General features: G+C 39.5%; 1 protein-coding gene across 3 annotated transcripts; it reads right to left on the bottom strand.

Moving 5' to 3' along the window:
- Nucleotides 1–914: 914 nt before the first annotated feature.
- On the bottom strand, nt 915–23,275 carry ttc7b (tetratricopeptide repeat domain 7B). Of its 3 annotated transcripts, XM_058090582.1 has the most exons (23): nt 22,918–23,275; nt 21,763–21,917; nt 21,578–21,653; nt 20,684–20,776; nt 19,830–19,993; nt 19,046–19,167; nt 18,630–18,708; nt 17,459–17,634; nt 17,224–17,287; nt 16,987–17,124; nt 16,366–16,554; nt 15,413–15,530; nt 15,283–15,340; nt 14,339–14,411; nt 14,052–14,212; nt 13,869–13,985; nt 13,623–13,720; nt 12,883–13,164; nt 11,132–11,182; nt 8,126–8,266; nt 3,692–3,894; nt 2,682–2,755; nt 915–1,937 (listed from the first exon to the last, which is right to left on the bottom strand). In XM_058090582.1, exons 1-23 carry the CDS (start codon nt 23,036–23,038, stop codon nt 1,790–1,792), a joined length of 2,901 nt encoding a protein of 966 aa, XP_057946565.1. In that variant the 5' UTR covers nt 23,039–23,275; the 3' UTR covers nt 915–1,789. The 3 variants fall into 3 exon arrangements, with proteins under 3 accessions (XP_057946565.1, XP_057946566.1, XP_057946567.1); XM_058090583.1 differs by lacking the exon at nt 12,883–13,164 and having other exon boundaries at nt 916–1,937; nt 22,918–23,274; XM_058090584.1 differs by lacking the exons at nt 11,132–11,182; nt 12,883–13,164 and having other exon boundaries at nt 916–1,937; nt 22,918–23,273.
- Between the last annotated feature and the right edge of the window lie 16 nt (nt 23,276–23,291).

The following is a 23,291-nucleotide window of genomic DNA, read 5'->3' as shown; positions in this document are numbered from 1 at the left end:
CCGTAGCATGCATGACAATGCACTAGCTCATGGTGCAAAGAAAAGAAAGTCATTGGCTGCTATGGGTATAAACCAGGGGTCTCAAACTTAATTTACCTGGGGGCCACTGGAGCTAGGGTCTGGGCAAGGCTGGGCCGCATCAGGTTTTCCAAAAAAAAGAAAAACGCATTTATTAAAAACAGAAAAATATACAAACTTTTTCAGTGCTTTGGTTCCGATTTTCTACAATAAAAGCTCTGATAAAACATTCCACTGTTTTGAAATATCTTAATTTTATTTTTCTGCACAAAATGAGATGAAAAATAAATAAACAAATCAAGAATAAAGAAAATCAATCAATCAGTAATAAATAAATATAATAATAAAACGGCAAATAATAAAAACTTAAGAAACCACATGTAGTTGGTGGGTAGACAAATTATTTTTTCAGATTAAAATTAACAAAACATTATTAGAGCCCTGTAGACATGACAAAACACGACTATAGTCACATTTATACTCTTTTTATTTACAACATATTGCGCAACTGCAGGGTCTTGAGACACATGCTAACTCGCAAACTAGAGAGCTAGCGACCTAAACGGTAGCCTTCAAGTTATTTCCTTTAAACTTAAATAGCCAAAAACTTCCACACAGATAGGGAGGATAACTATTAACAGTTATTTAACCTTTAACACTCAAACTAGTGTCCTGCGGGCCACATTTGGCCCACAGGCCACGTGTTTGAGACCCCTGGTATAAACTCATGGTGGTGCCCGCATTTTCCCCTTACGTCCACCAATTTGAGAACTTATGGAGTATCATAAAACAAAAAATAACTAACTTTCTTGTATTCTGATTACAATCATGATAAACTAAGTAAAGGCAAAAATCACAAAAGCTCAAAAACTAAACATCGATAAATAACACACACACACCAGCACCACATTATCAGAAACACAATGTACTTTTATTATGAACATCCTCAGTCCAGTCATATTACAGGATAAAGGAAAACACACCATCATCTCAGTGCATGATGACATCCATGTAAGTACATGACATAATCGAATATACCAGCATTAAACATCTGAACTGGAGATGTCTTTGAAGATAAAACCCATTTTTTTATCGGTTTGTCGTCTGATTAGCAGCCTAGTTAGCCTTACTTTCAATTCCAACTTAATCATGTTTCATTTTAATTGAAAAGGCTATTTCTGGCAAATATGCTTCTGTGCGACAAAATACTGCTTTTACAACCAACGTGGCGATATGAGCCCAAGGTGACTTCTTGTGTATCATGACTGCTTTTTCTAAAACCGGTTTGTCAAGTCAACCCGGGAACCAGAATACCAAAACATACAAGGGAACAATCCGATAATACAAGATGGGGGACGCGTGGTTACATAACAGGAACTTGTACATACGAATTCAACGCACTTGAATTTCAAACCGCGGACAGGAAAGTGTGTGTTTGTGTAGATAGGAGTGCGTATTTTGGCAATTAGAGGAGTTTGGCGACAGGATTTAAGCTACATTTGTAGTACACTACTTATTCTCAGTGCTTCAACTACCTAGAAACACAATGTAAACTCTTCATGTAGGAAGTTGGAACTCCAATTGCATCACAAGTAAAATCACACACACAAACATCTATACACATATACAAAACATGTGTGTGTGTGTGTGTGTGTGTGTGTGTGTGTCTGAACATGCACCAGTGTTGTGCAGCTTGTGTGCAAGTGGCATGCAGACATGCTGTTTATGTTTGCAGTAAGTCCGTATGTATTGTGGAGTACTTCGATTGTACTCATAGTGCTCTCGGAATGATGGTGAATGGCAGGATGGGGCTGCTGGCCTCCAGCTCCAAAGCGGTGAGGAAACACTCCGTGGCGGCAGCCGCGTTCCCTTGAGCCTGCAACACCTCGCCGAGACTGTTCCACACATCATGAGCCGTACTGTGGAAATACATAGACCACAATCATAACCAGATAGGTCTTTAGCTCCATAAGAAAATATTTCTATGACATACTTTGAATTTTTCACGTCGACTGTCGCTCCGTACTGATGTAAGAATTGTGTATCTAAGCCGGAGATACGCGGAAAAGAAAATATTTTTCGGTTTCCGGGGAGCTAGAGACCTACTGATTCGCCAATATCAAATTCCTTTTTACAGTTTGCTGATAACATTGAGCACATAACCGGTTGAACGAAGCGTGTTTCTATGCGCCGTGGCGAACTGGAATCAAACTGTGATCCTTGACCCATCACAACAGTAGTAGTAGACATCATCAGGATGCCCCACTGGGATCTGATACCATTTCTAAAAGCCCCTGAAATGAGCAGGAGAGATTCCCCTGAACTTGCTTTTTTTGTGTGTGTCCTGAACCAAAAATTAGTACAAGTAATGACACACTTTTGTTTGGGAAGCAGAGCAGCATATCATGGAATGTCGCTACTAATCCAGCATAGTCAAAGTACTCTGTTAATAAACTGAACCACACACATTTATGGTCAAAATCAATCCGAAAAAGGAGAGTAACCAACAGTTTATAGAAAGGAACGCGTCATTTGAGCCACACCTCAGGTATCAACGTGCAGTGAAAGATGATATTCTGTATGGCTAACACACACACAATACACACACAGTACACACAGTGCACACACAGTACACACAGTACACACAGTACACAGACACCCACCTGTTGACCTGCACAGCATCCCTCAGTACTTTTTCTGACAAACTATAGCGTTGAAGCTGATGGAGAATCAAACCCTGTGGACAGAAGAATTACACAAGATAATATTAGCAAGCGCACGGCGGTCGTGTGGTTAGCGCGCAGACCTCACAGCTAGGAGACCCGGGTTTAATCCCACCCTTGGCCATCTCTGTGTGGAGTTTGCATGTTCTCCCCGTGCATGCGTGGGTTTTCTCTGAGTACTCCGGTTTCCTCCCACATTCCAAAAACATGCTAGGTTAATCAGCGACTCCAAATTGTCCATAGGTATGAATGTGAGTGTGAATGGTTGTTTGTTTAAATGTGCCCTGTGATTGGCTGGCGACCAGCCTCTCGCCTGAAGACAGCTGGGATAGGCTCCAGCACCCCCGCGACCCTTGTGAGGAAAAGCAGTAGAAAATTAATGAATATTAGCAAGCTGTCTTGCTATGCTATGCTCATATCTTACTTTTATTTTGGTGCATATCTTTACTTATTTATATCATTACTTTTGCTGGAGTGCAATTTTTGGAGCAGAAAATGAATGGAATAAGCATTTAACATATGAAAACGTGGAAAAAGTAAAGCGCTGAGCATCTACTACTACTACTACTACAATTAGCATAATTCTTTCTGCAGTGACTTCAAACTAGTTGTAGTAGTATGAAGGTTACTGGTTTGACTCCACCTCCCCCCAGTCCTGCCAAAGTATCTAAAGTTTGGAAGTCTCACTTATTCCCAGTGCTGTCAGCGTAGCGTGAAGACGCCGGTTCTTTCATCATCGTGTGAATGAGGCAACGTTTTAACGGCACTTCCTGTACCTTAACGGTAGAAAGCCCAATTATGTTAGATGTTTAATCAGTCTGTCTCAGAGGACTCAGGCTAATTAGATGAGGCCCTGCAGACTCTTCAGGCAGAAGGAGGACACACTTGAACGGAGGAGGAAGGCAAGATGAAAATGTGTGTGTGTGTGTGTGTGTGTGTGGGTGTATTACCAATCTCTGCATGGTTTTGACGTGCGTTGGGTTGATGGACAGGGCTTCTTCGTACCAGCGTTTAGCCTCATCCACGCTGCCCCTGAGCTCTGCTATCTGGCCCCTCATGAACAGCACATTGTGGGACGTGGGGAAGAGGTTGGCGGCTTCTTGTGTGCAGGCCGACGCCTCAGCAGGCTTGGACATGCCGATGTAAACCTCAGCTGTCGGAGACACAGACGGGAAAAAAAAGACAATTCTGATGATTTTGCAAGTCACTTATTTCAATATGATTCTCCGATGCTAAGTCATTGTCTCAGGTGTGGCTTAAGGAATTTAGCTTTCCTTTTCACATTTCCTTAATCCGCTCGATTGTTCTGAGAATGGCCCCACCCCGTCCATTCATAACATCTTACATCATCTTCCACGAAGCAGGAAGTAGCCAAGAAATCTAACCACAAACAACCGCAGTATGAAGGTAATCTAATCCGCTCTGTGTTTCACACAGATGGAGTCAATGACTGGTACAGGAAACCAGTTTGAAGCCCATCTGTGCTGTGATTGATCATATTAAATGCTTTGGTTCTTTTCTTCAAACAGTAATTACATTCTACAACAACATATCTCCCAAAAATGTTCATTCATGCCTTCACAGTCCTTCATTGACAATAGTGACTTGTGCTGTTTTTTGGTCGAGCTAACTGTGTATAAAACTGAAAAAAAAAAAACGGCATAATAGGAAAATGTTTCATATGATATACTGTCATATAAACACATCAACAAAAAAGGGAAATGATGTCGCCTACAGTGTTATATTTTATACATTTGATACTTGTCCTCATCCTGCGCGGCGTCCACACACAGCTGTCCGTCAGATCACACATTCTTATCCACATCACAGTGCATGTTCTAGTCTGACCTGATGGTCAAATAATCAATTCATATGTATAGGATGCCAACATGTTTTAGAGAGAACCATTCAACCTGAGAATTGATCATCAGTTTAGACCAAAATGATCTATTCAATTAGTGTTGTGGTAAATTTAGGCTAACTGTACCTGCTCATTGAGACATGCACCACGACATCTGGAATTTTACTAAATTCATTCATTCATTCATTTTCTACTGCTTTTCCTCACAAGGGTCGCGGGGGTGCTGGAGCCTATCCCAGCTGTCTTCGGGCGAGAGGCGGGGTACACCCTGGACTGGTCGCCAGCCAATCACAGGGCACATACAGACAAACAACCATTCACACTCACATTCATACCTATGGACAATTTGGAGTCGCCAATTAACCTAGCATGTTTTTGGAATGTGGGAGGAAACCGGAGTACCCAGAGAAAACCCACGCATGCACAGGGAAAACATGCAAACCCCACACAGAGATGGCCGAGGGTGGAATTGAACCCTGGTCTCCTAGCTGTGAGGTCTGCGCGCTTAGACCAGCATGATCTATTCAATTAGTATCGTGGTAAATGTAGGCTAAGTGTACCTGCTCATTGAGACATGCACCACGACATCTGGAATTTTACTAAATGAATGGGAAATTCAATTTGATTGGTTGTTTGAAGTTTTGTTTTGTTTGTGTTATTTATATATATTTATAAGAAATGGAGAAAAACTAACGTGAGAGTATCTATGTCAGTGAGCTGGAAATGACCAGCAGTGTAAGCCAACAGCTGGAGAAATAAAACATAAACATCCTGTTTGTGTAATTCTTGTAGATTATAAATCTAAAATGTAGAAATAAGCAGAAGGACTCAAGTGTCCTTGAACGGGATTCAAATCCAAATAGTTGAAAACACTGTCTTACCACTGTACACACAGTAGCGGGTGGAAGATAGTATGTGACATCATGGGAGGCGGCACCATTGCATCAATCATGGAGAAATGGTCCTTCTGGTCACTTCATGGCAATGATGGATTGTCAGTATGTGTGGGACACTGGGAGTTACTGATAACTGAATTTCACTGAGTGGCAATCAAAACCCAGGGTTCAAACTCGCAAACCTGATATATATGATATATAGTTGAGCTTGTCATGGATTATGGTGCCATCAATAACACATGTTATAATTGATTATTATGTTATTATTATTATGAACCTTTAAAAAATGTCTACTTTAGCCTTCACGTCTGGTGCATGTCTCACCCAACAATTACTGACATCTAGTGGCCAATGCAGGCTACTACATTCACAGTGTGAATGCTTGTTTTAGTTCATTTAGTTAGTTAATTCAACTGGTCGCCAGCCAATCACAGGGCACATATAGACAAACAACCATTCACACTCATATTCATACCATATCGCCAATTAACCTAGTGTAACCCATGTTATGCCACCACCCAAATGAGCAGCAGTCATATGACTGGGTCAGCTGACGGTAGGTCCCCTCCTGATTCGCTGTCTGTCCTGCAAGGCAGCACTAAAGGGCCAACAGGTGCAGGTAATCAGCGGCTCCTGCTGTGGCTGGTCAACAAGCGGCATGCTCACAGCCCTCTTTGATATCAATACCTACAGAAAACAACTTTGCGGTAAGTCTTTTCCATTTCACCGGCCGCTACATGTGTATGTGTATATTTCAACTGCTAAACTTACTAACAATTGCTAGACAGTAAAGTGAGATGAATGCCACAAGTGAACTTTTACTGAGATTATGAAGGATGGCCATCTTGAATTGGAAGTATGTTTTGGAGTATTTATCGGTAAATTTGGCGAAGTTGACATGTTAAAACCTGTTTGTTTCTGGCCGGTGCAGGTCAGGTTTTTTTAGACGGCTTTGGTCCTACCCCAACCAAAGGAAGCCTTGGCAGCGAACGGGTAGGACTGTCTTTCTTTTTGACTCTTAGACTAAAGGATCGAGAACCATTCCTCCAGAGTGGAGGCCTCAACTCCCCGTTATCTCAGAGACTCATTGAACTGTTATAACAGCCACTTGTAATCCTCTGTTTTGTGAAAATTTACTTTTGTCATTTTGTTCCCTCGTTTACAATATATAATTTCACTGCAAAGCACCTGTTTCCATGTCTCATTTACACCAGGTCAGACTCCCAAGAACTACTCTTCTGCGTTATTTAGTCAGATAGCCCAAAAATCACCGAGCTACACTAGCATGTTTTTGGAATGTGGGATGAAACCGGAGTACCCGTAGAAAACCCACGCATGCACGGGGACAACATGCAAACTCCACACAGAGATGGCCGAGCGTGGAATCAAACTCGGGTCTCCTAGTTGTGAGGCCTGAGTGCTAACTGTGCAGCCCTCCTTTATCTAATATTCATTTTCTATTATTTGTTCATGGAACTCATACAGAACAACGAACAACTCAATTTCTGTCTCCTTTCTTTTTCTTATGAAGCATTGTGCGGCTTGCGCTGAACTCCTGACATAGTAGCTCTTCTATTGGATCTCATTCGAATGAGTAATGGTGTCATAAATTTTTAACTGGTTGATTGAAAATTGAACATGAAGATTGACAGACAGAATGTACTGGAAATCCTTTATTTTAGTGAATGAATTGCAAACTTTTGTGTGGTGCACCTAATTTTTGACTAATGTCGATAAACAGACCGGATTAAACTACTTGGTAGTACTCATTAGGTTAATTGCAGTCATTATGTAATCCTGACACTAATTGACTAATGGAAAATGTTTGGCACGTCCTTCCATTGTCTTGATGGTTAATGCCTCATTTTTAGAGACCTATAACCTGTATGATTTAAAAAACCAATTAAAAATGGTGATATACAATATAATTATATTCTAAATATACAATGCTGTTTCCTTCAGTGGGCACAGGAAAAAAAATACATTTGATTATAATACTGCATGTAGTCAGCCATACATATTAACATAGAATTAGGCATTAACCATCAAGACCATGGAAGGAAGGAAGTGCAAGACATTAGCCATTAGTCCGACATGATCGTGAAAACAAGTTCTCCTCCTATTCAGTGTGGAAGTGGAAAGTTTGCGGCTTCTCACTTTCTTCACCACTCTGTTGAAACTGTAGAATAATTAAATAAATTGGAGGCTAACTAGTTAGCTTGCTAGCATGCTATACAGCCATGGCCGTTTCTTGTGTCTTGGCCTGTGCATTAGCAATGCGGGGTAAACAAAGATGGTGATTATAGGGGTGTTATTTCATGATACACCGCTCTCATAATGGTAAGAGAAAGTCATAAACATGTTATAACTACGAATGTATTAATATGGACTCCTAGATACTACTCCGAGCAATGGTTTTTTTTTCAACTTTTTCTTTTTTGCCCCCTTTTCCCCCCATTTTTTTCTGTTTTTATCTGTTAAATTGTATTTCTATAATGTACCACAGGCCAATAAGATTCATGCCATGAGCCACAAATGGTCCCAGGCAAATTCAGTTCTGACAAGACCAAGTATTTAAAATGTTGTTTCTGAATTACCCTTTGATGTATTGAGTGTAATGGGAATACCTGCATGCAGCCAAATCTGGGCTAGTGTCATCCAGGGGTGCAGGGGTCCGTGCTTGGGTGCACTGCTCTGCAGGGAAGACGCCACCTCCGACAGCGCCTGCTCCACGCGGCTAGCCGCTATTGATGTAGCATGTACAGAACCTGGAGACAGACGAGAAAACTATCACCACCTAACACGGCGTGGTCAAAGTGCTACGGGGAAACAATATATAGTCTTGTGAGTAAGGTTAAGCAGCCATGTGCCACGGTGTTGTCTTAATGCCAACCAAACTGTACTGCTACAGCTAACTCAAACTTTAAAGAGAAAACGTAAATGTCAAGACTGTCTGCTCACCATGGCACACAGTTTCCTATTCTTGAACTAAAAGCCTTTAATCAGTCCACACACTGCAACACACACACAGTGTTATGAGCCTGGATTAACCAGGTTAAAGTGAACTAATCTGTGCACCGCCATGCAGACACACTGAATCACTCTGTACACTGATTAGTAGGTGAAAGAAATGCCCCTTTGTTAAGAGCATGTGAGGTTACTTCAGGCACACAAAAGGAGTCGGCTCACTGAACTGCACCTCCGTATAACATTGTTAGTCATGTAATGAATAATAACACACGTCGGTGGCATGGTGCTTTGCACTTCAGTCTACGGGTTTGATGTGGTTTATTCTACTAAAACTTAAATCTCACAACTCTGAGGCACAGTCGGTTATTAGTTCAGGCCTTAGTCTGTAAATTTTACATTTTCCAAGTGTTTAATCACATCATCTAGCAGGAGTTTAGAACCTAAATACTGACTACTCGGCAGCTTGTGGCTTTATATGAATATGAGGAGCATCCCAGAATGGACTGTTTCACTATATTAACCTTTATGCTTAATTTGGGAGTTGTTTCTATTATTAAGGTCTCTGCAGGTTTCAACAAATCACATTTAATAATAAATGCATTTTAAGTAACTTTGATCAAATGGACAATTACTACAGCGCCTACTTGGACATTAACACCGTGTGCGGGAGCAAAGAGTGACGCTGGGAACACCGAGTGCAGGTGGATTGCAAGGTTTATAGTGTGCTTAAAACATTTAATGTACGGTTCCAATTCCAATGCCTGAATACTGTTCTAATCTCCTGAGCGCTAGTGACACTACAACCAATTTTATATCTATACTGTCCAAAAAAGATATTAACACATTAAGACCTAAATATGTGAGATATTTAAAAAATTTTAATGTGTTAAATAGTTGGGTTTTAGACTTGTATACACTGATTTTGAGTTGGTTAGTTGTCTGCAGTGCACAATTGACAAGTGAGTATTCTCTTCACATCTCACATAATGGATAATTATGTTTTCAGAAGCCTTCTGAATGCTAATATTTGGAAAAGGACTATATTGCTATACACAGAGACTAAATTAAAATGTGCTTTTGTATGTGTGTGTTTTTTAATGGATGCTGCGTGCTTTCCTTTGTCACAAATATAATACGTGTCTGTGTGTTTTAGTTGCCTGTATACAGCACATTCACACAAAGTTCAAGATGAAAAATCTGCCACTGTCTACTCTCACTTGTTTGCCACTGGCCGCCATTTTCTACCCTGCAGAATGCTTAACAGTCTCATATTTCCAAACACTTAATGTGCGGCACTGTCTCACATGGAAATGTTTACAGCTGACACAACAACACATGCACAAGCTGTTAATTGAATTAAAGGAATACACTGACAAAGAAATTAATTTCCATTCGTTACATTGAGAAGCTGTTTTTCCACAATTTAGAATGCATTTCTTGCAAATTAAGCAAAATATACTGTATTAGAGACTCTTTCAAATAATTGGTCACAAATGAATATAGTGTGTATTTGTTCAAAAATCACCTTTCACACAGAATTGTTAGAATTTTACTTAAGTTTCTTTAGAAGAAATACCCATTTTAAAATCAGGTATTCCTTTAAAAACACATGTAGAACCAGCAACATCAACTTCATCTGCACAACTTCGCATAGCTGCCTGCAGCCATCTAGTAAAAGCTGATGGTGTGCGCTCACTAGCCACTTTATTTGCTTCATGAATTCAAACTCACGTTTAAAATCATGCAATAATGTAACTGGTGCATTTTTTTTAAAAAAAGCATTGTTAACTTCTAAAGTGGAACCTTGGTTAGCGTCCGCTCCGGTTAGCATGTGTTTTGGTTAACAAAATGTGGTACGTTTTCCACTTAGTGTATAATATGGCGCTTGTTTTGTTGTGCTATTAATACAGTGTGTGTCCAACTGTGTTCTTAATGGATTTTTGGCTAACAAAATGGCAAGTCTAACTACGCTGTCGCCAGTCTATGGAATGAAAAATGTCAGCAAAAAACACGTTCATATGCATAAAACGATCCTAAATGCATATAAATGATGAATAAAAGGGATGAATTAACATTTAAGGTTACCTTCATTGAAAACCTGGCAGCGAGACATCACACGGACACGGACTGTTACGAGCGTTTCTCACCTTATTTATCAAAATGATGGCAAATGCAATTTTCTTTGGCTGCATTTTGGGTTATTGCAGTGAAGAACACTATTGAATTCAAGAAGTAACCCATGGCAAAACAGGAAGATGGCGTTTGTGTGGCGTTTCACTGCCACATTGTGTCTTGTCAAGCATGACATCTTCAGTGACCTAAAATGTTAATTTATCCCTTTCAATAAATATGCATTTCAAATTGTTTTCCGCAACTATAAAAACGTCTTTTGTGTTAACATTATTTTTGGATTAATTTGATTTCTTTAATTTCTTATGTGAGAAACTGTTTCAGTTTGCAACCATTTCGGTTAGAGTCAGCCCTTCTGAATGAATTAATGACATTAACCAAGGTTCCACTGTACTTATAACCTATTACCCATTCTTTGGTAGAATCTTGAAGATGTTGTCAAAATAAAAACATAAGTTTTTACAGTACATTCACATGGGAATGTACCGTAGATGGAAAACTGAAAGTGGGATGGAGGTTAGGTGGCTACTTACAAACAGAAAACATGGAAGAAAAACCAAGAGTGTTAGCGTCCTGAAGGCCGCCTTAAAAAAATGAAGGGATGAGAAAAAAAAACAAAGTCTGTTGTTACTGATTGAAAGAGAAGAACAGAGAAAGAGGTCAAATACAAACAAATCATTGTGACAGCAAAATAACTGAGAAAAGTGTAACAGAGTTTTATGATGTGTAATACTCTACCAAAATTAATGATAACCAATTATTTACGTTTTTATAAAAGACCCAGGGAATTAGTTATAACCAAACGTTACGCTTATTGAGTGTGTTATAACTGAAGCCTGTGTCCGGTTCACCCACCAGTGCAAATGATTTGAGTTAGTTCTTTTCAACACACTAGGCATGCTTTGTGAGCTTTAAACACACAGTCACCTTCAGGACGCACTTGCTGATCTCGCTGGAGCACATCAAGTTTTAAATAACTAAAAATAGATTTACACCTGGTAAACCTGGCATGTGGCCACCTGGGTTGCGTTCTATTTCGTTTTCAAAACTTTTCGGGTCATCCATTGTTTAACGTTAAGCAGCTTTAGGGCTGGAATGTTCCACGCCGCACACGGCGGCACTTGGTCTTTAAAACCCCTTTGTGAACTTTAGTTTTTTTTGAGATGCTGTGTCTGCCCGTCATCTACTGCCACACAAGGTGGTGTCATAGTAAAGCTAGACTGTCAAAAGTGGAGGACTTTATATATTATCGTTGAGAACTTATTTTGTCACCTTTTAATAAAGCTACGATTCACCTACAATACACTGGATTGGTTTTAGCATCTTAAATGCACAAAATATATCAAAGTGTACCCTGGAAACCTTCGGTTCTTCTGTATGCAACCCTTACTGGAAATAATTTGTCTATCCCTGGAATAAAGGTTCATTACAGCCACCTAGAGGCTCCGCCTGGCTTTGTTTTCCTGAGAGGAAAAATGTGGCGATTAATTAGGGTGTGGCGTCTATTAGAGTAAAAGCCTTTGAGGACTATTGGGACATTGAATAAGCAGGAAAACAGCAAAGCCATTAGCCATCATGTCAGGGGTGTCCACAGTGCGGTTCAGGGGCCATTTGCAGCCATTTGTTTGTTTGTTTTAAAATCGGCCTGCGGCACATGCTGAAAATTTAACAAGAAAACATTATTAAGTAAATATAATATTAAGTAAAAAAAGTTGTACGTAATAAAAAGCGTGACGTAATATTATGGGGAAAAAAATAACATTATTGTAGTGGCATAATGTTGAAAAATGTAAGAACAAAAAATATATTTTTTTTAAACAAGGTAAAATATTTAGGAAAAATCACCAGAAATAAGAAGCCAAGTCCACAAAAAAAAGCTATACTGTAAAGACAAAAATGAGCATGTTTACAAGCATAAAGTCATAATATTATGGGGAAAATGTTATTTTAGTAGCATAGGGTGGAAATATTTAAAAAAATGTTTTTTAATGTCTGAATTTGTGAGACAAAAGGTTGGGGAAAACATTAATAAAGTCATGATATTATGAAAGAGTTTATAAAGATTATTTAAAAAAAAACGGCTGACGTACTTGAAAAAAAGTGGCACTGCCATTAAATCAAGTAGTACTAATAAACTACTAACTGCATCAGCTTTAGGGGGGTGTTCATCTGTAAATTCCTACTCCAATATTCTTATAGCACACTAACAGAGCACCAGAGCAACATGAAAGACCACACTCTTTTTGGCCATAACTCTCCAAACCATGCTACAAGCTGAGTGAACCTAGAGGCACGTTGGAGTTGGAGGAGAGTTGGCGAACGGGGATGTGGTTGCAAATGGAGGGAGGCCTGGCTTTGGTGGTCATCAGGGGAGTAGGAGGAAGACATGATGCGGGAGGAGGGGGAGGAGTGGAGAAGAAAGAAGACTGTTTGGGGGGAGGAGAAGGCTGAAAAATGAAAACGGGAGAGGATGGAGAGGAGAGCGGAGAGGACAGCGTGGATATGGTGGAGGGGGACGTGGGGGACATTGGTTCAGACCCAGTATGAGAGGAGGAAGAACCTGAGGCTAAAACAAAAACAGGAAAACAAATGACCAAAACGAAGCAAAATGGGAAAGGAAAGGAACAGGAAACACTTGTCAATCTGCAGACAATCACCAAACTGACATATGTTTGGGTTTGGTATTATTGGATAGATGCAGAACTTTTCAGAAGTACAGAAGCTGGATCCTAAATTGTACTTTAGACAATAAGACTGTAGATAGCATAAAATAATATAGCATAACTGTATTCTGCTTGGATGACTACATAAAAAACAGATTTATTCATTCAGTAACAATATTTTGACATTAAAAATAATTTGGAATCCATCCACTGTGAATTAATTGATAATAAATTAAATCCATTGTATTGATTAAATCAAGAATCACATCTTAAATGTTATTGTTAATGAGACACCAGATAGCACCAGTAGAAGAAGAACTATATCTGGATTCATATGAGTGTCTGTCTTGTGTAAACCTACCAGTTTCTGGGTCACTGAAGTCTGGCAGAGTCATGGCGTTGAGCTGTCTTCTGTCTGCTACAGTTCTATCCAACAGACTGCTGCCTCGCCCTGAGTCACTGTCATATACATGCATTTATTTCTGCACTTTCAGCACAGGGATGCAAATCAGCGAGATGCACGTGGCAATCAATATTGCTATTTGACTTGGGTACCTACCAAGCGGGCTCTTTCGGCCATGTATGTGTATGTGTCATGTGTACATACCTGGGGTTTGTAAGGTTGTAAAAGCTCTTCCAGATCTGCAACATGTGTTTACAGGTGAGCAAGGATTCTTCTGGTCCTCTGCACATGCTCTCCAACTTCACCTTGGTATACAGCAAGCTAGAGAATGCACAAGCCAGTGTATGGTTGCAGTTTAAATGGGCTGTTGTTGTTTGTGTGTCTTACTTGAAGTTCTCAGGATATTCAGAAAGGGCCATCTCGATGATATTGAGAGCATCGTGGTAGTGTTTCTGTGCTGAAAGCAGCAGAGCCAGTAGGTGGAGGGAGTGAACGTCATCCCCTTGAAGCTGTAATGCCTGTCGAACATAGCCCAACGCCTCGGGAATCTATATACACAAACAGACAGATATGTAGGTTTTCTCTCCTCATAAACTCGGTAAAGTAATGTTCTTTCTCATTGCAGAGCTTCAGTGTCTGACATGAAGAGTATGACTCTGTTGTTGTGGTATTACCTGTCTGGACACAGCGAGCTGCAGTGCAAGGTAGAAGGCTGCTAAATGGTCCGTTGGAGACAGACTTTGTGCTCTGCCAAAATGAAAAGAGTAGATTTTTGTATCAAGGTTTTTTTAGGGTATGTTTCAATGAATTAACCAGCAAAAAAGTAGTTATTGTATTGTTTGTACAGTATATTAGGGGTCACTTCACGAGTGAGTAGACTTTGATGAAAAGTACGGTGAAAAAAAACATAAAAAATATGTGACAATATATTGCAATCTACTAATATAATTTCTCCTACATTATGCTCTTCTTCACTCTGTGTGGATGCTACTGGCCCCGCCTCCACCCACCAAGATAAAGAGACTCTAAGAATGACAAAAGGGCTCAGTCTGGGTGCTGAGGCCGGCAAAATTATGACGTTGACTTTCATTTATTGGGCTGCACGGCGCTCGAGTGGTTAGCGCGCGACCGCACAGCTAGGAGACCAGGGTTCAATTCTACCCTCGGCCATCTCAGTGTGGAATTTGCATGTTCTCCCCGTGCATTCTCCGGGTACTCTGGTTTCCTCCCACATTCCAAAAACATGCTAGGTTAATTGGCGACTCCAAATTGTCCATAGGTATGAATGTGAGTGTGAATGGTTGTTTGTCTATATGTGCCCTGTGTACCCTGCCTCTCGCCCGAAGGGGTCGCACCCCCTGCGACCCTCGTGAGGAAAAGCGGTAGAAAATGAATGAATAACTTTCATTTATTGTGTGATTAATTTATTGATACATTATCGTCCCAGGCCTAATGGCCCACAAGATATTTTTTCCTGAACGAGAAATCTTGTCACGTTTTAATCTCACAAGATCTTGTGAAAACCCTAATGTATATACTGTGTATATATACTGTATGTAGTGGGAATTACTTGAATTGTGAGTGGGCAGAAAACAGAAGGAGAAAGCAGGCACCAAACCTCTGAAATGCTCCCAAAGCTTTCCTCTGATATTCTTCTTGTGTGCTTCGCAGTGATGCTATTGAGAGCACAGGAGAATAAAGGTGTGTTATGTATACAGAGTGTGTCACAGACTTGAACACACACTTACCGTCAGTGGCTTTGAGGCTATAAACCAGTCCAACGGCCAAGTAGCCCTTGGCTCTGAACTCCGCCGCCTTCTCCCCCATGTCAATCACCATCTTGGCAAAGCACTCACCCTCATCCAACTAGATTGAGTAAACATGTATTGTATATAATAAAAATGTTTACATTCACTCATCACAGGTGTGAATGTCATATTCATTTTGGGCCCTTAATGATTTATTTGAATATGTACATATGGAACTAACAATTACTTTCTTAATCAATATCAATATGATCCAAACACAAACAATTAGTTTAATAATTAGGTTTGGGCCGCAACATATCAGAAAAGAGGCAAAAACATCCATTAGTGTTTTCCAAAGGCAAAGCTGATGTGTGTGAATCCCTTATACCTAAAACACAAGGATCATCAGTCTGCTTTCATTAATGACTAAATATGACTAAATTTCTAAATACTCACATTTCAGTGGCTGAAATCAGAGGATATTTACATTTTTAAATAAGAATATGATAAATCAAATACCAAAAGAGTTGTTGATTAATTGGCCAATTTATTAATTATTGCAGCCCTAATGTACATCTTCAATGCTTTTTAAAAACGGTGTTAATTTGTTGTGGATGTTTTCTAATTTAACCTTTCTCTGGGTACTCCCACATTCCAAAAACCTGCATGTTAGTAGGTTAATTGGCGAATCCAAATTGTCCATAGGTATGAATGTGAGTGTGAATGGTTGCTTGTCTATATGTGCCTAGTGCAGGGTGTACCCTGCCTCGAGCCCAAAGTCAGCCGGGGTAGGCTCCAGCATACCCCCGTGACCCTAGTGTGGATAAGCAGCATAGAAAATGAATGGATGGCATTAAGGGGCCAAAATCAATAAGACATTCATTGTCCATGATAAGTTTATGTATACGTCTGCAACCAAGTGTGGTTTTAACTGTATGTGAGACAGTGGTTACCCAGTGTAGAGGTCCGATACACAGTTTGACAGCCAGCAGTGGGATGGTGGGGTCATCCGGCTTTAGACGAATACACTCCTTTAGAACTTTAACAGCACGGGCGGATTTTCCAGCAGCCATTAAAGACAAGGCAAGCTGGTACCACAAATGGAACTCCTCAAAGGCAAATTTCATGGCCCGCTCCAAACACTGCAGAAAATATCATTATCATCAGTAATATCTTTGGCGACATTGATAGTGTAGTCGTTCACATTGCTGACATTCATTCAGGTAGTGTGAGCTGAATTCCTGGTCAATGCTCAAATTATAATTGCCCTGTGACTGACTAGCAACCAGTCCACTTGTATTGTGATGTAGCGATGTAGAACTTCACATGGAGGGTGTTTCCTCAGTGTGATTTTAATATAGTTCTACACTTCTACAACTACCATAATAAACATCTCATTATAATAACACTAATTTGAAAATTGAGCTCTGTGCCTAATTTCTGTAATAATTATTTTCTTCTACTGGATCTCATTCATTTATTAGCAGTGTCTTGTAAGTATACGTGTTTCCACAATCCCTGTTATTGTGACGTTATCATTCAGGGACCGTGTTGCAGACTAAGGTATGACTCACCTCAGATAGCATCTCATACTGTCCCCTCCTGCCAAGTGCTATTGTAAGCAGGTCATATACTACAGAGGCGGACTGTAAACTGATGATTCGATCATTATTGTGTTCAGGGATCCTGCTCAGGACTGCATCGCGATTAGCCTGGAATACACAGAGGCAGAAAACACCGAATGTAGGACTAGTTCTTCTGGATTATGGTGGGATTTTTTTACTTTGGCGAGCTGGATGCTACTGATTTACCATGGACTCACTGATGAGGAGCAGCAATAATGCTTCCTCTGTGTTCTCCTGAGGGCAAAACAGACTGAGGGAGAAAAGTATGCAAAGAGATTGCAAAAGGATGAGAGCAAAGAAGAGAAAATGAGGACATGGAGTAGATGAGCAACTTGAGAAAAAGCAACATTGGCAACTATAATCTTTGAGGTATCTTGGCATTTTTCCACTGTATCCCGACATTAACAACATGACTGCTTACTTCTCTCCAGAGTACACCCGTGGGCGCCGACTTAAGCTGTACTTCTTGCTTTGGATGTGTCCTTGCCGTGTGGGATCGTCCAGCGGCGACACAGTGGGCGGGTCTTCCACAGGCGACCAGTAACTCTGTTCACACATCCCTCGGAGCAAGATCTCTGCAAGCTGTCTTGCTATGGTCTACACACACACACACACACAAAAAAACAAACACTTATATTTTGGCACCAACGCAGCAATCTGTTTATTTCTGGTTAAATTTGCTTCTTTGTACTTAGTAAAATGTTCTAGTAACACTAAATACACTAAACAGCAATCCCTCACCATTTTGCGCCTCAAATTTCACGGCTTCACACTGCCTTGGTTTTTCAAAAATACAGTATATTATTATGTCATGCTGTTTCACGCTCAAATATGGCATTTTAGTAGCAAAAAAGTTACATATTTATATGTTAATATATATATATATATATATATATATATATATATATATATATATATATATATATATATATTAACAACAGTGGCGTCATTTTGCCTAATTTCAATATTTTGAAGCACAAAATGGCTGAATTAACTAAAATACAAATACAAGGCATTTGGAAGACTCACTCAAACATGTTTTAATAATATGTAGTACTCTACACTATGTATCTGTAATGTTCCTCTAATGGCTGGTGAGACACACAAGCACCAGACTTGACCGCTGAAAGAGCAAAAAATACCTAATAAGGGCTATTGTTGCGGCCGTAATCCACTCAACTGAAACTCAACACTGAGTTTCCTGTCCGCCCACCACCCAACTCCCCTTGGGGAAACACATTTAATACACGCAAGTAAAACTTTTATTTATGTCTTAAAGGGCTTATTTTATGTTATCATGACGACTACATTGGGTAATACGAGTGTAAAGGTAACTATAGGGGTGTTACTCCATGTCTGGGGGGCTCTTATAATGTTAAAAATTGTATTTAGAAGATATAAACAGATTTTTTATGCTCTATTTACAAAAATATTTCATTTATCAATACGAGAATCCTACTTAGCAGGAATTCACTTATAATGGAACCAATTAACCACAATAAATGCGGAATTACTGTAATCTAATTCCATCTTTCAAACTACTAAGTACAACTAAAGCCCAGTATAAACAGCTATTATTCAGGGAAATTTACCATGCGCAGGTTCTGTGTTGTCCTGGTTTCAACAGCTCGAAGAATTTCTCGAAATCGTCCGACACCTTGCGTCAGGTTTCTACAGCAATCAAGTGAAAAAGACATAATGCAATATCAGTCAAAACCTTTTCAATGAATATCCTTACATGGGTTAACAGATGAAGGAATTTTATTCTGACTAACTTGCATTGAAACCAAGTTTTAAGAAGACACGCCGATCACTCACTAATTTTGAGAAATGTTTAAATACTGGTTTGGCTGCAAATTTGAAAAAAATTGAAAGCGTAATGTGTTTACAATGTAGTATATGTCAAGTTTGATTTGATAATGTGCAATTAATAACAGTAATAACATCCATCCATCTTCTATACTGCTTATCCTCATTAGGGTTGCGGGCAGTAATAATATCAACATACCCATTCTTGAAGTGGATGACATGGGCCCTCTGCAGGCCTGTCTCCAGGAAGTAACCCAGTTCCTGGTCCTGGGAAGCTGGGCCAGGCTTTGGGCTGCGGTTCTGAATTCCAGCTGACAAAGCCTAAGACATAAATGTTATTTTACACAGTTACAAAGTCTAGCGTAATGCAAAGTAAATGAGTAGATTTGTCTGCAAAAATAATACAGAATAATTAGGGCTGTCAAAGTTTTCTTTCCTTTAACGGCATAATTATTTTGACGTGCAATTGACACACTTTAGTTGGAGGAAATGCAGCGTTGTGGCAATTGATGTGGAGCCATAAGCGGGAACAAATATTGAGCAGAAATTGACAAAGGGTATTTCGAATGGTACGTTTAGCTTCAAAGCCCAGGCAGATGTTATTAGTATCTGCTGTCGCTGTAAGTTGAGTTGTCATGGACTATGTCAACTCTCAAATGTCAGCAAGGAGAAGGTACTGCAGATTGCAGGTATTTTTTTTATTGTCCTTTACACTGCGGCACATTGGCATACAAGTGTACTAACTTAACTGTGGACAAAAATGTGATTAATCACAATTAAGTATTTTAATCGATTAACAGTCCTAAGAATAACACGCCATTTTCTCGTCAACAATTACATTATGATTATAAGATACTGCTCAGTTTTGCATTGCCTGGTAAATAAATACATGGAAAGGACTTATTGGCCTATTGACTGCGAAGAGGCAGATTTTTTTTCACTCTAATAAACTTTTTAGATGGACAGCATTCCACAACACACACCTTTTCAGCCTCCTGCAGGTAGAGCAGAGCAATATCTCCAGATTTTTCATAGCAGGTGATGATTTCCTGCTCTCGCTCAGGTCTGCTCCTATTAGTGGAGGGAGACCCGGCATTCTGGTTGGACAGCAATGGAGAGACGGTTGGCACTTTCTCGAGGCACAAGCCTGAGGAAGTGGTCACACAATAAAAATAGTTGTTTAGGTTTCAACAATTTTACCTCAATTCACAGATGACATATCGTGTACGTTGTAGTAAAATTCCGTTTACACCTACCACCTCCCAATATAAATCATTTCTCACAAAGCTCAAGCACTATCTCATGATCCAGGCGCCACATGCAAATTAAAACCTTTGTTTCCATCGGGGTCACGGGACTTGAGCTAGGCATGTCCCCTCTACCCTAGCAGCATGAAATAAGCAGCTTGGATAATAGTGCATGTCCAGCAAGAGGTTATCGTTGTTAAGGTGAATGTTTATTCATGCACAGGAATGTAGCTGAACACAGTAGATGTGATCGGATTGAGTGGATTAGTGTTTTGTGCTACATTTAACAACCAACTATAAGGAGTGACTTTTACAACTAATGTTTTGACATGTTACGACTAATGGAACATGACTGTTACATTAAAATGAACAGTAAGTCTCAAGGTACATTTGCCAAATTTAAACAGATAACCCTGTCTTGTTTAGGATTGTTTTTTTTTTCAGTAATGTGCCAATCAAGTGTATGCACCAATGGTGATATTGTACTGCCACCATGTGGCAAAAAGCATTAATGGACAAGAATTGGTTGCGCTATAACAAGTTAAACCATACCGTGTGAATGTGCTCGATTTTAGAGTATGTGTGTGTACCTTTAGTGGCATAGGCCTCTGCTATCATGGAGAGCCTGTACACAGGGGCTCCAGACAGCTGCATGTCATCCAGATTCACCCTGTTGTACTGACCTGTAAATAATCAACACTGTTATTTCACACATTTTATGTAACCTCCTCATACCAAGAAATAGAAAAGTTGCATTTTACATTAAATTTGTTCATTTTATAAATGATATTGTAAGTGGCAGTTTTTCTTCTTGGTTCAAATGGATTTCTGCATCTTGATGCATTTTTGGTTGACATATTCGGTTAATTTGCACCTCTTACTACATACAAATATCCATCATCATTTGTCTTTCTATTCATTAAATACAGTAAAAATGGGCATATTTCAGACATGGTTGCTAATGGTGATTAATCATGAATAATTCATTTTTTAAAATCTGTGATTAATCTGATTAAAATATTAATCATTTGACAGCCCCAGAAAAAATAGCACAGTAATTCCTCATTTATCGCGGTCAAGTGGTTCCAGATCTGACTGAGAATATCCATGCAGTAGTTCTTTATAGCAAACATTTCCGTCATTCATAGCATAGAAAACCCGTTTAAGACCTTCAAAATGCAGCTTTTAACATTATCTGAGCCCTCTAGACAATATAATCACCTTTACACTCATTATTACCCAATGTGTATTTTAGTTAATTTAGGCAAAATATGTAAATACACAAAATACATAAAGAATCAATTGCTGTGTCTCGGGAGGATATTATTGATAATAACATGTACTTTTTAATAAATGACCACTAGGTCAAAGAAGCCCATGTTTTTCATTCTACTTTTTCATGTACTCCAAATCAAGATTAAAGTTTACTTGTATTATAACTTTGTATTACGTTATATAGGCTATAGTCAGATAATGTATGGTACCTAAAGCATCTGTGTATTCTGCCTCTACATAGCTGAGCTTGGCCATTAGAAGACTCGCCTCCTGGAGGTAATGTGCCTGGAAAGCAGAAAACTTACATTTAAAAAGGCCAAGCATCCATTAATTGTGCTCAGTACTCAGTACAGTAATATCTAAACATATAGTCATTCACATAATGCATGTGTACCTTGAGGTTTCCCCTGTCCAGAGCAGCAGTGAGGTGCTTCCTGACCTCTACAAGTTTTGGTCGTGGGCCTCTAGGGCTGGAACCCTGTTTGATTGGATTCTCCTTCAAGTACGTCTGAAGCTTGCATTCCCCCAGCAACAGCTCCCCTAAGTCATCTGAACACATGAAATACATATTTAGGGAAATAACAAAGCGACAGTAAGTCAATACTTGATCTTGAGGCAAAGATAATAAAATAATAATATTATTATTATGGAGCCACAACGGATTTGAAATGAATGATTAATTACAGATTTCTAAGTATGTCCACTTTAAGGATTAACTGATGCATGACAGCACCTACTGTGGTTATGAACATTCCAGAAAGAATTATATATCATGCTCCCTAAACAGGGTCATTTGTTTCTAGGTACAAATCTTGAAATGACCAGTAAGCCTGCAACTGATCCCAGTCATTCATCATGCAGTATTCACTATTATCAGAAACTTACATTTCTCGATGGCAAGAAATCAACATTGTCATAATAATTTTTAATGGTGTATTAATATTTGTGTTTTATATATAGTTAAATATAGTAAATATGCCTATATTGCTATATTTGCATGTACGTGTGATGCATTTGTGGAGAGGAAAATAATCAGAGAACACACTACCGGGACCGTGTGGATATATTGATTGGTTTAGCCACAGAACTAAAATGTAATGAAATGCCTTGCATCTTGCATCATTTAGTTAATAAACTAATTGTTCCGACGTCATTAAAGGTTCCCCAAATGTGTCTTCCTTTTTGCAATGGATTTAACGAACAAACGTCCACGATAACTTTGACAGCTAGCATGTAGCAGTCACGAAGATGCGAAATTGTGTTGTGAAATCTGTCACTTCTGTATGTGTTGCTGTTTTAGCAACTGTGTAAATTTCTTACAGTGACGCACAACATACAGATATAATAACTGTGTGGTTGTTTTTAATTCGGCGCCAAATTAATACAATTTGTTGCTTTTACGTCAGTCACAATAAAACTGAATGACTGAAGACTCTCAATGATAATGCTGTGGGTAAAAAGTAGAGGTGGTTGTCTCAGTCAGGAAGTACCGAGGATTCCGTCAGGGGGGAAGGCCTTGCAAGATTTGACAGAATAAAATATATCTTACCGTTTGATATCAGTTTAGCCGAGAGTTGCCGAACTAACTCCGGTATTTTATCCCATTGTCCCTCTGAACGACACCGCTCTATCTCGGTCTCCAGTCGTGAGCCAGACTTCTTAGCGGTCATATTGCTCAGCGGGGTCGGCTAGGACCAAAAACACCAGAGCCTCTCTCTGGATGAAGCGTACCACAGTCAAATTATAGTACACATGCAGCAAAGCTTCCGGTTATCGCTTTCAATGTAATGCAAATGCAACAACTACGAGGATTTCAAAGTACAGGCGCCGTGGTTGTCAATGCGAACAAGTGAAGCTAACATTATTAAGGGAAACTCAAAACAGCATTTTTACTCCCATTGGACAGGTGACAGTATTGAACAC

This window comes from Doryrhamphus excisus, chromosome 13, assembly GCF_030265055.1.
Source record: "Doryrhamphus excisus isolate RoL2022-K1 chromosome 13, RoL_Dexc_1.0, whole genome shotgun sequence".
Taxonomy (NCBI): Eukaryota; Metazoa; Chordata; class Actinopteri; order Syngnathiformes; family Syngnathidae; genus Doryrhamphus; species Doryrhamphus excisus.
Note: the sequence above shows the minus strand (reverse complement) of the source record. Positions and strands in the feature narration are given on the sequence as shown.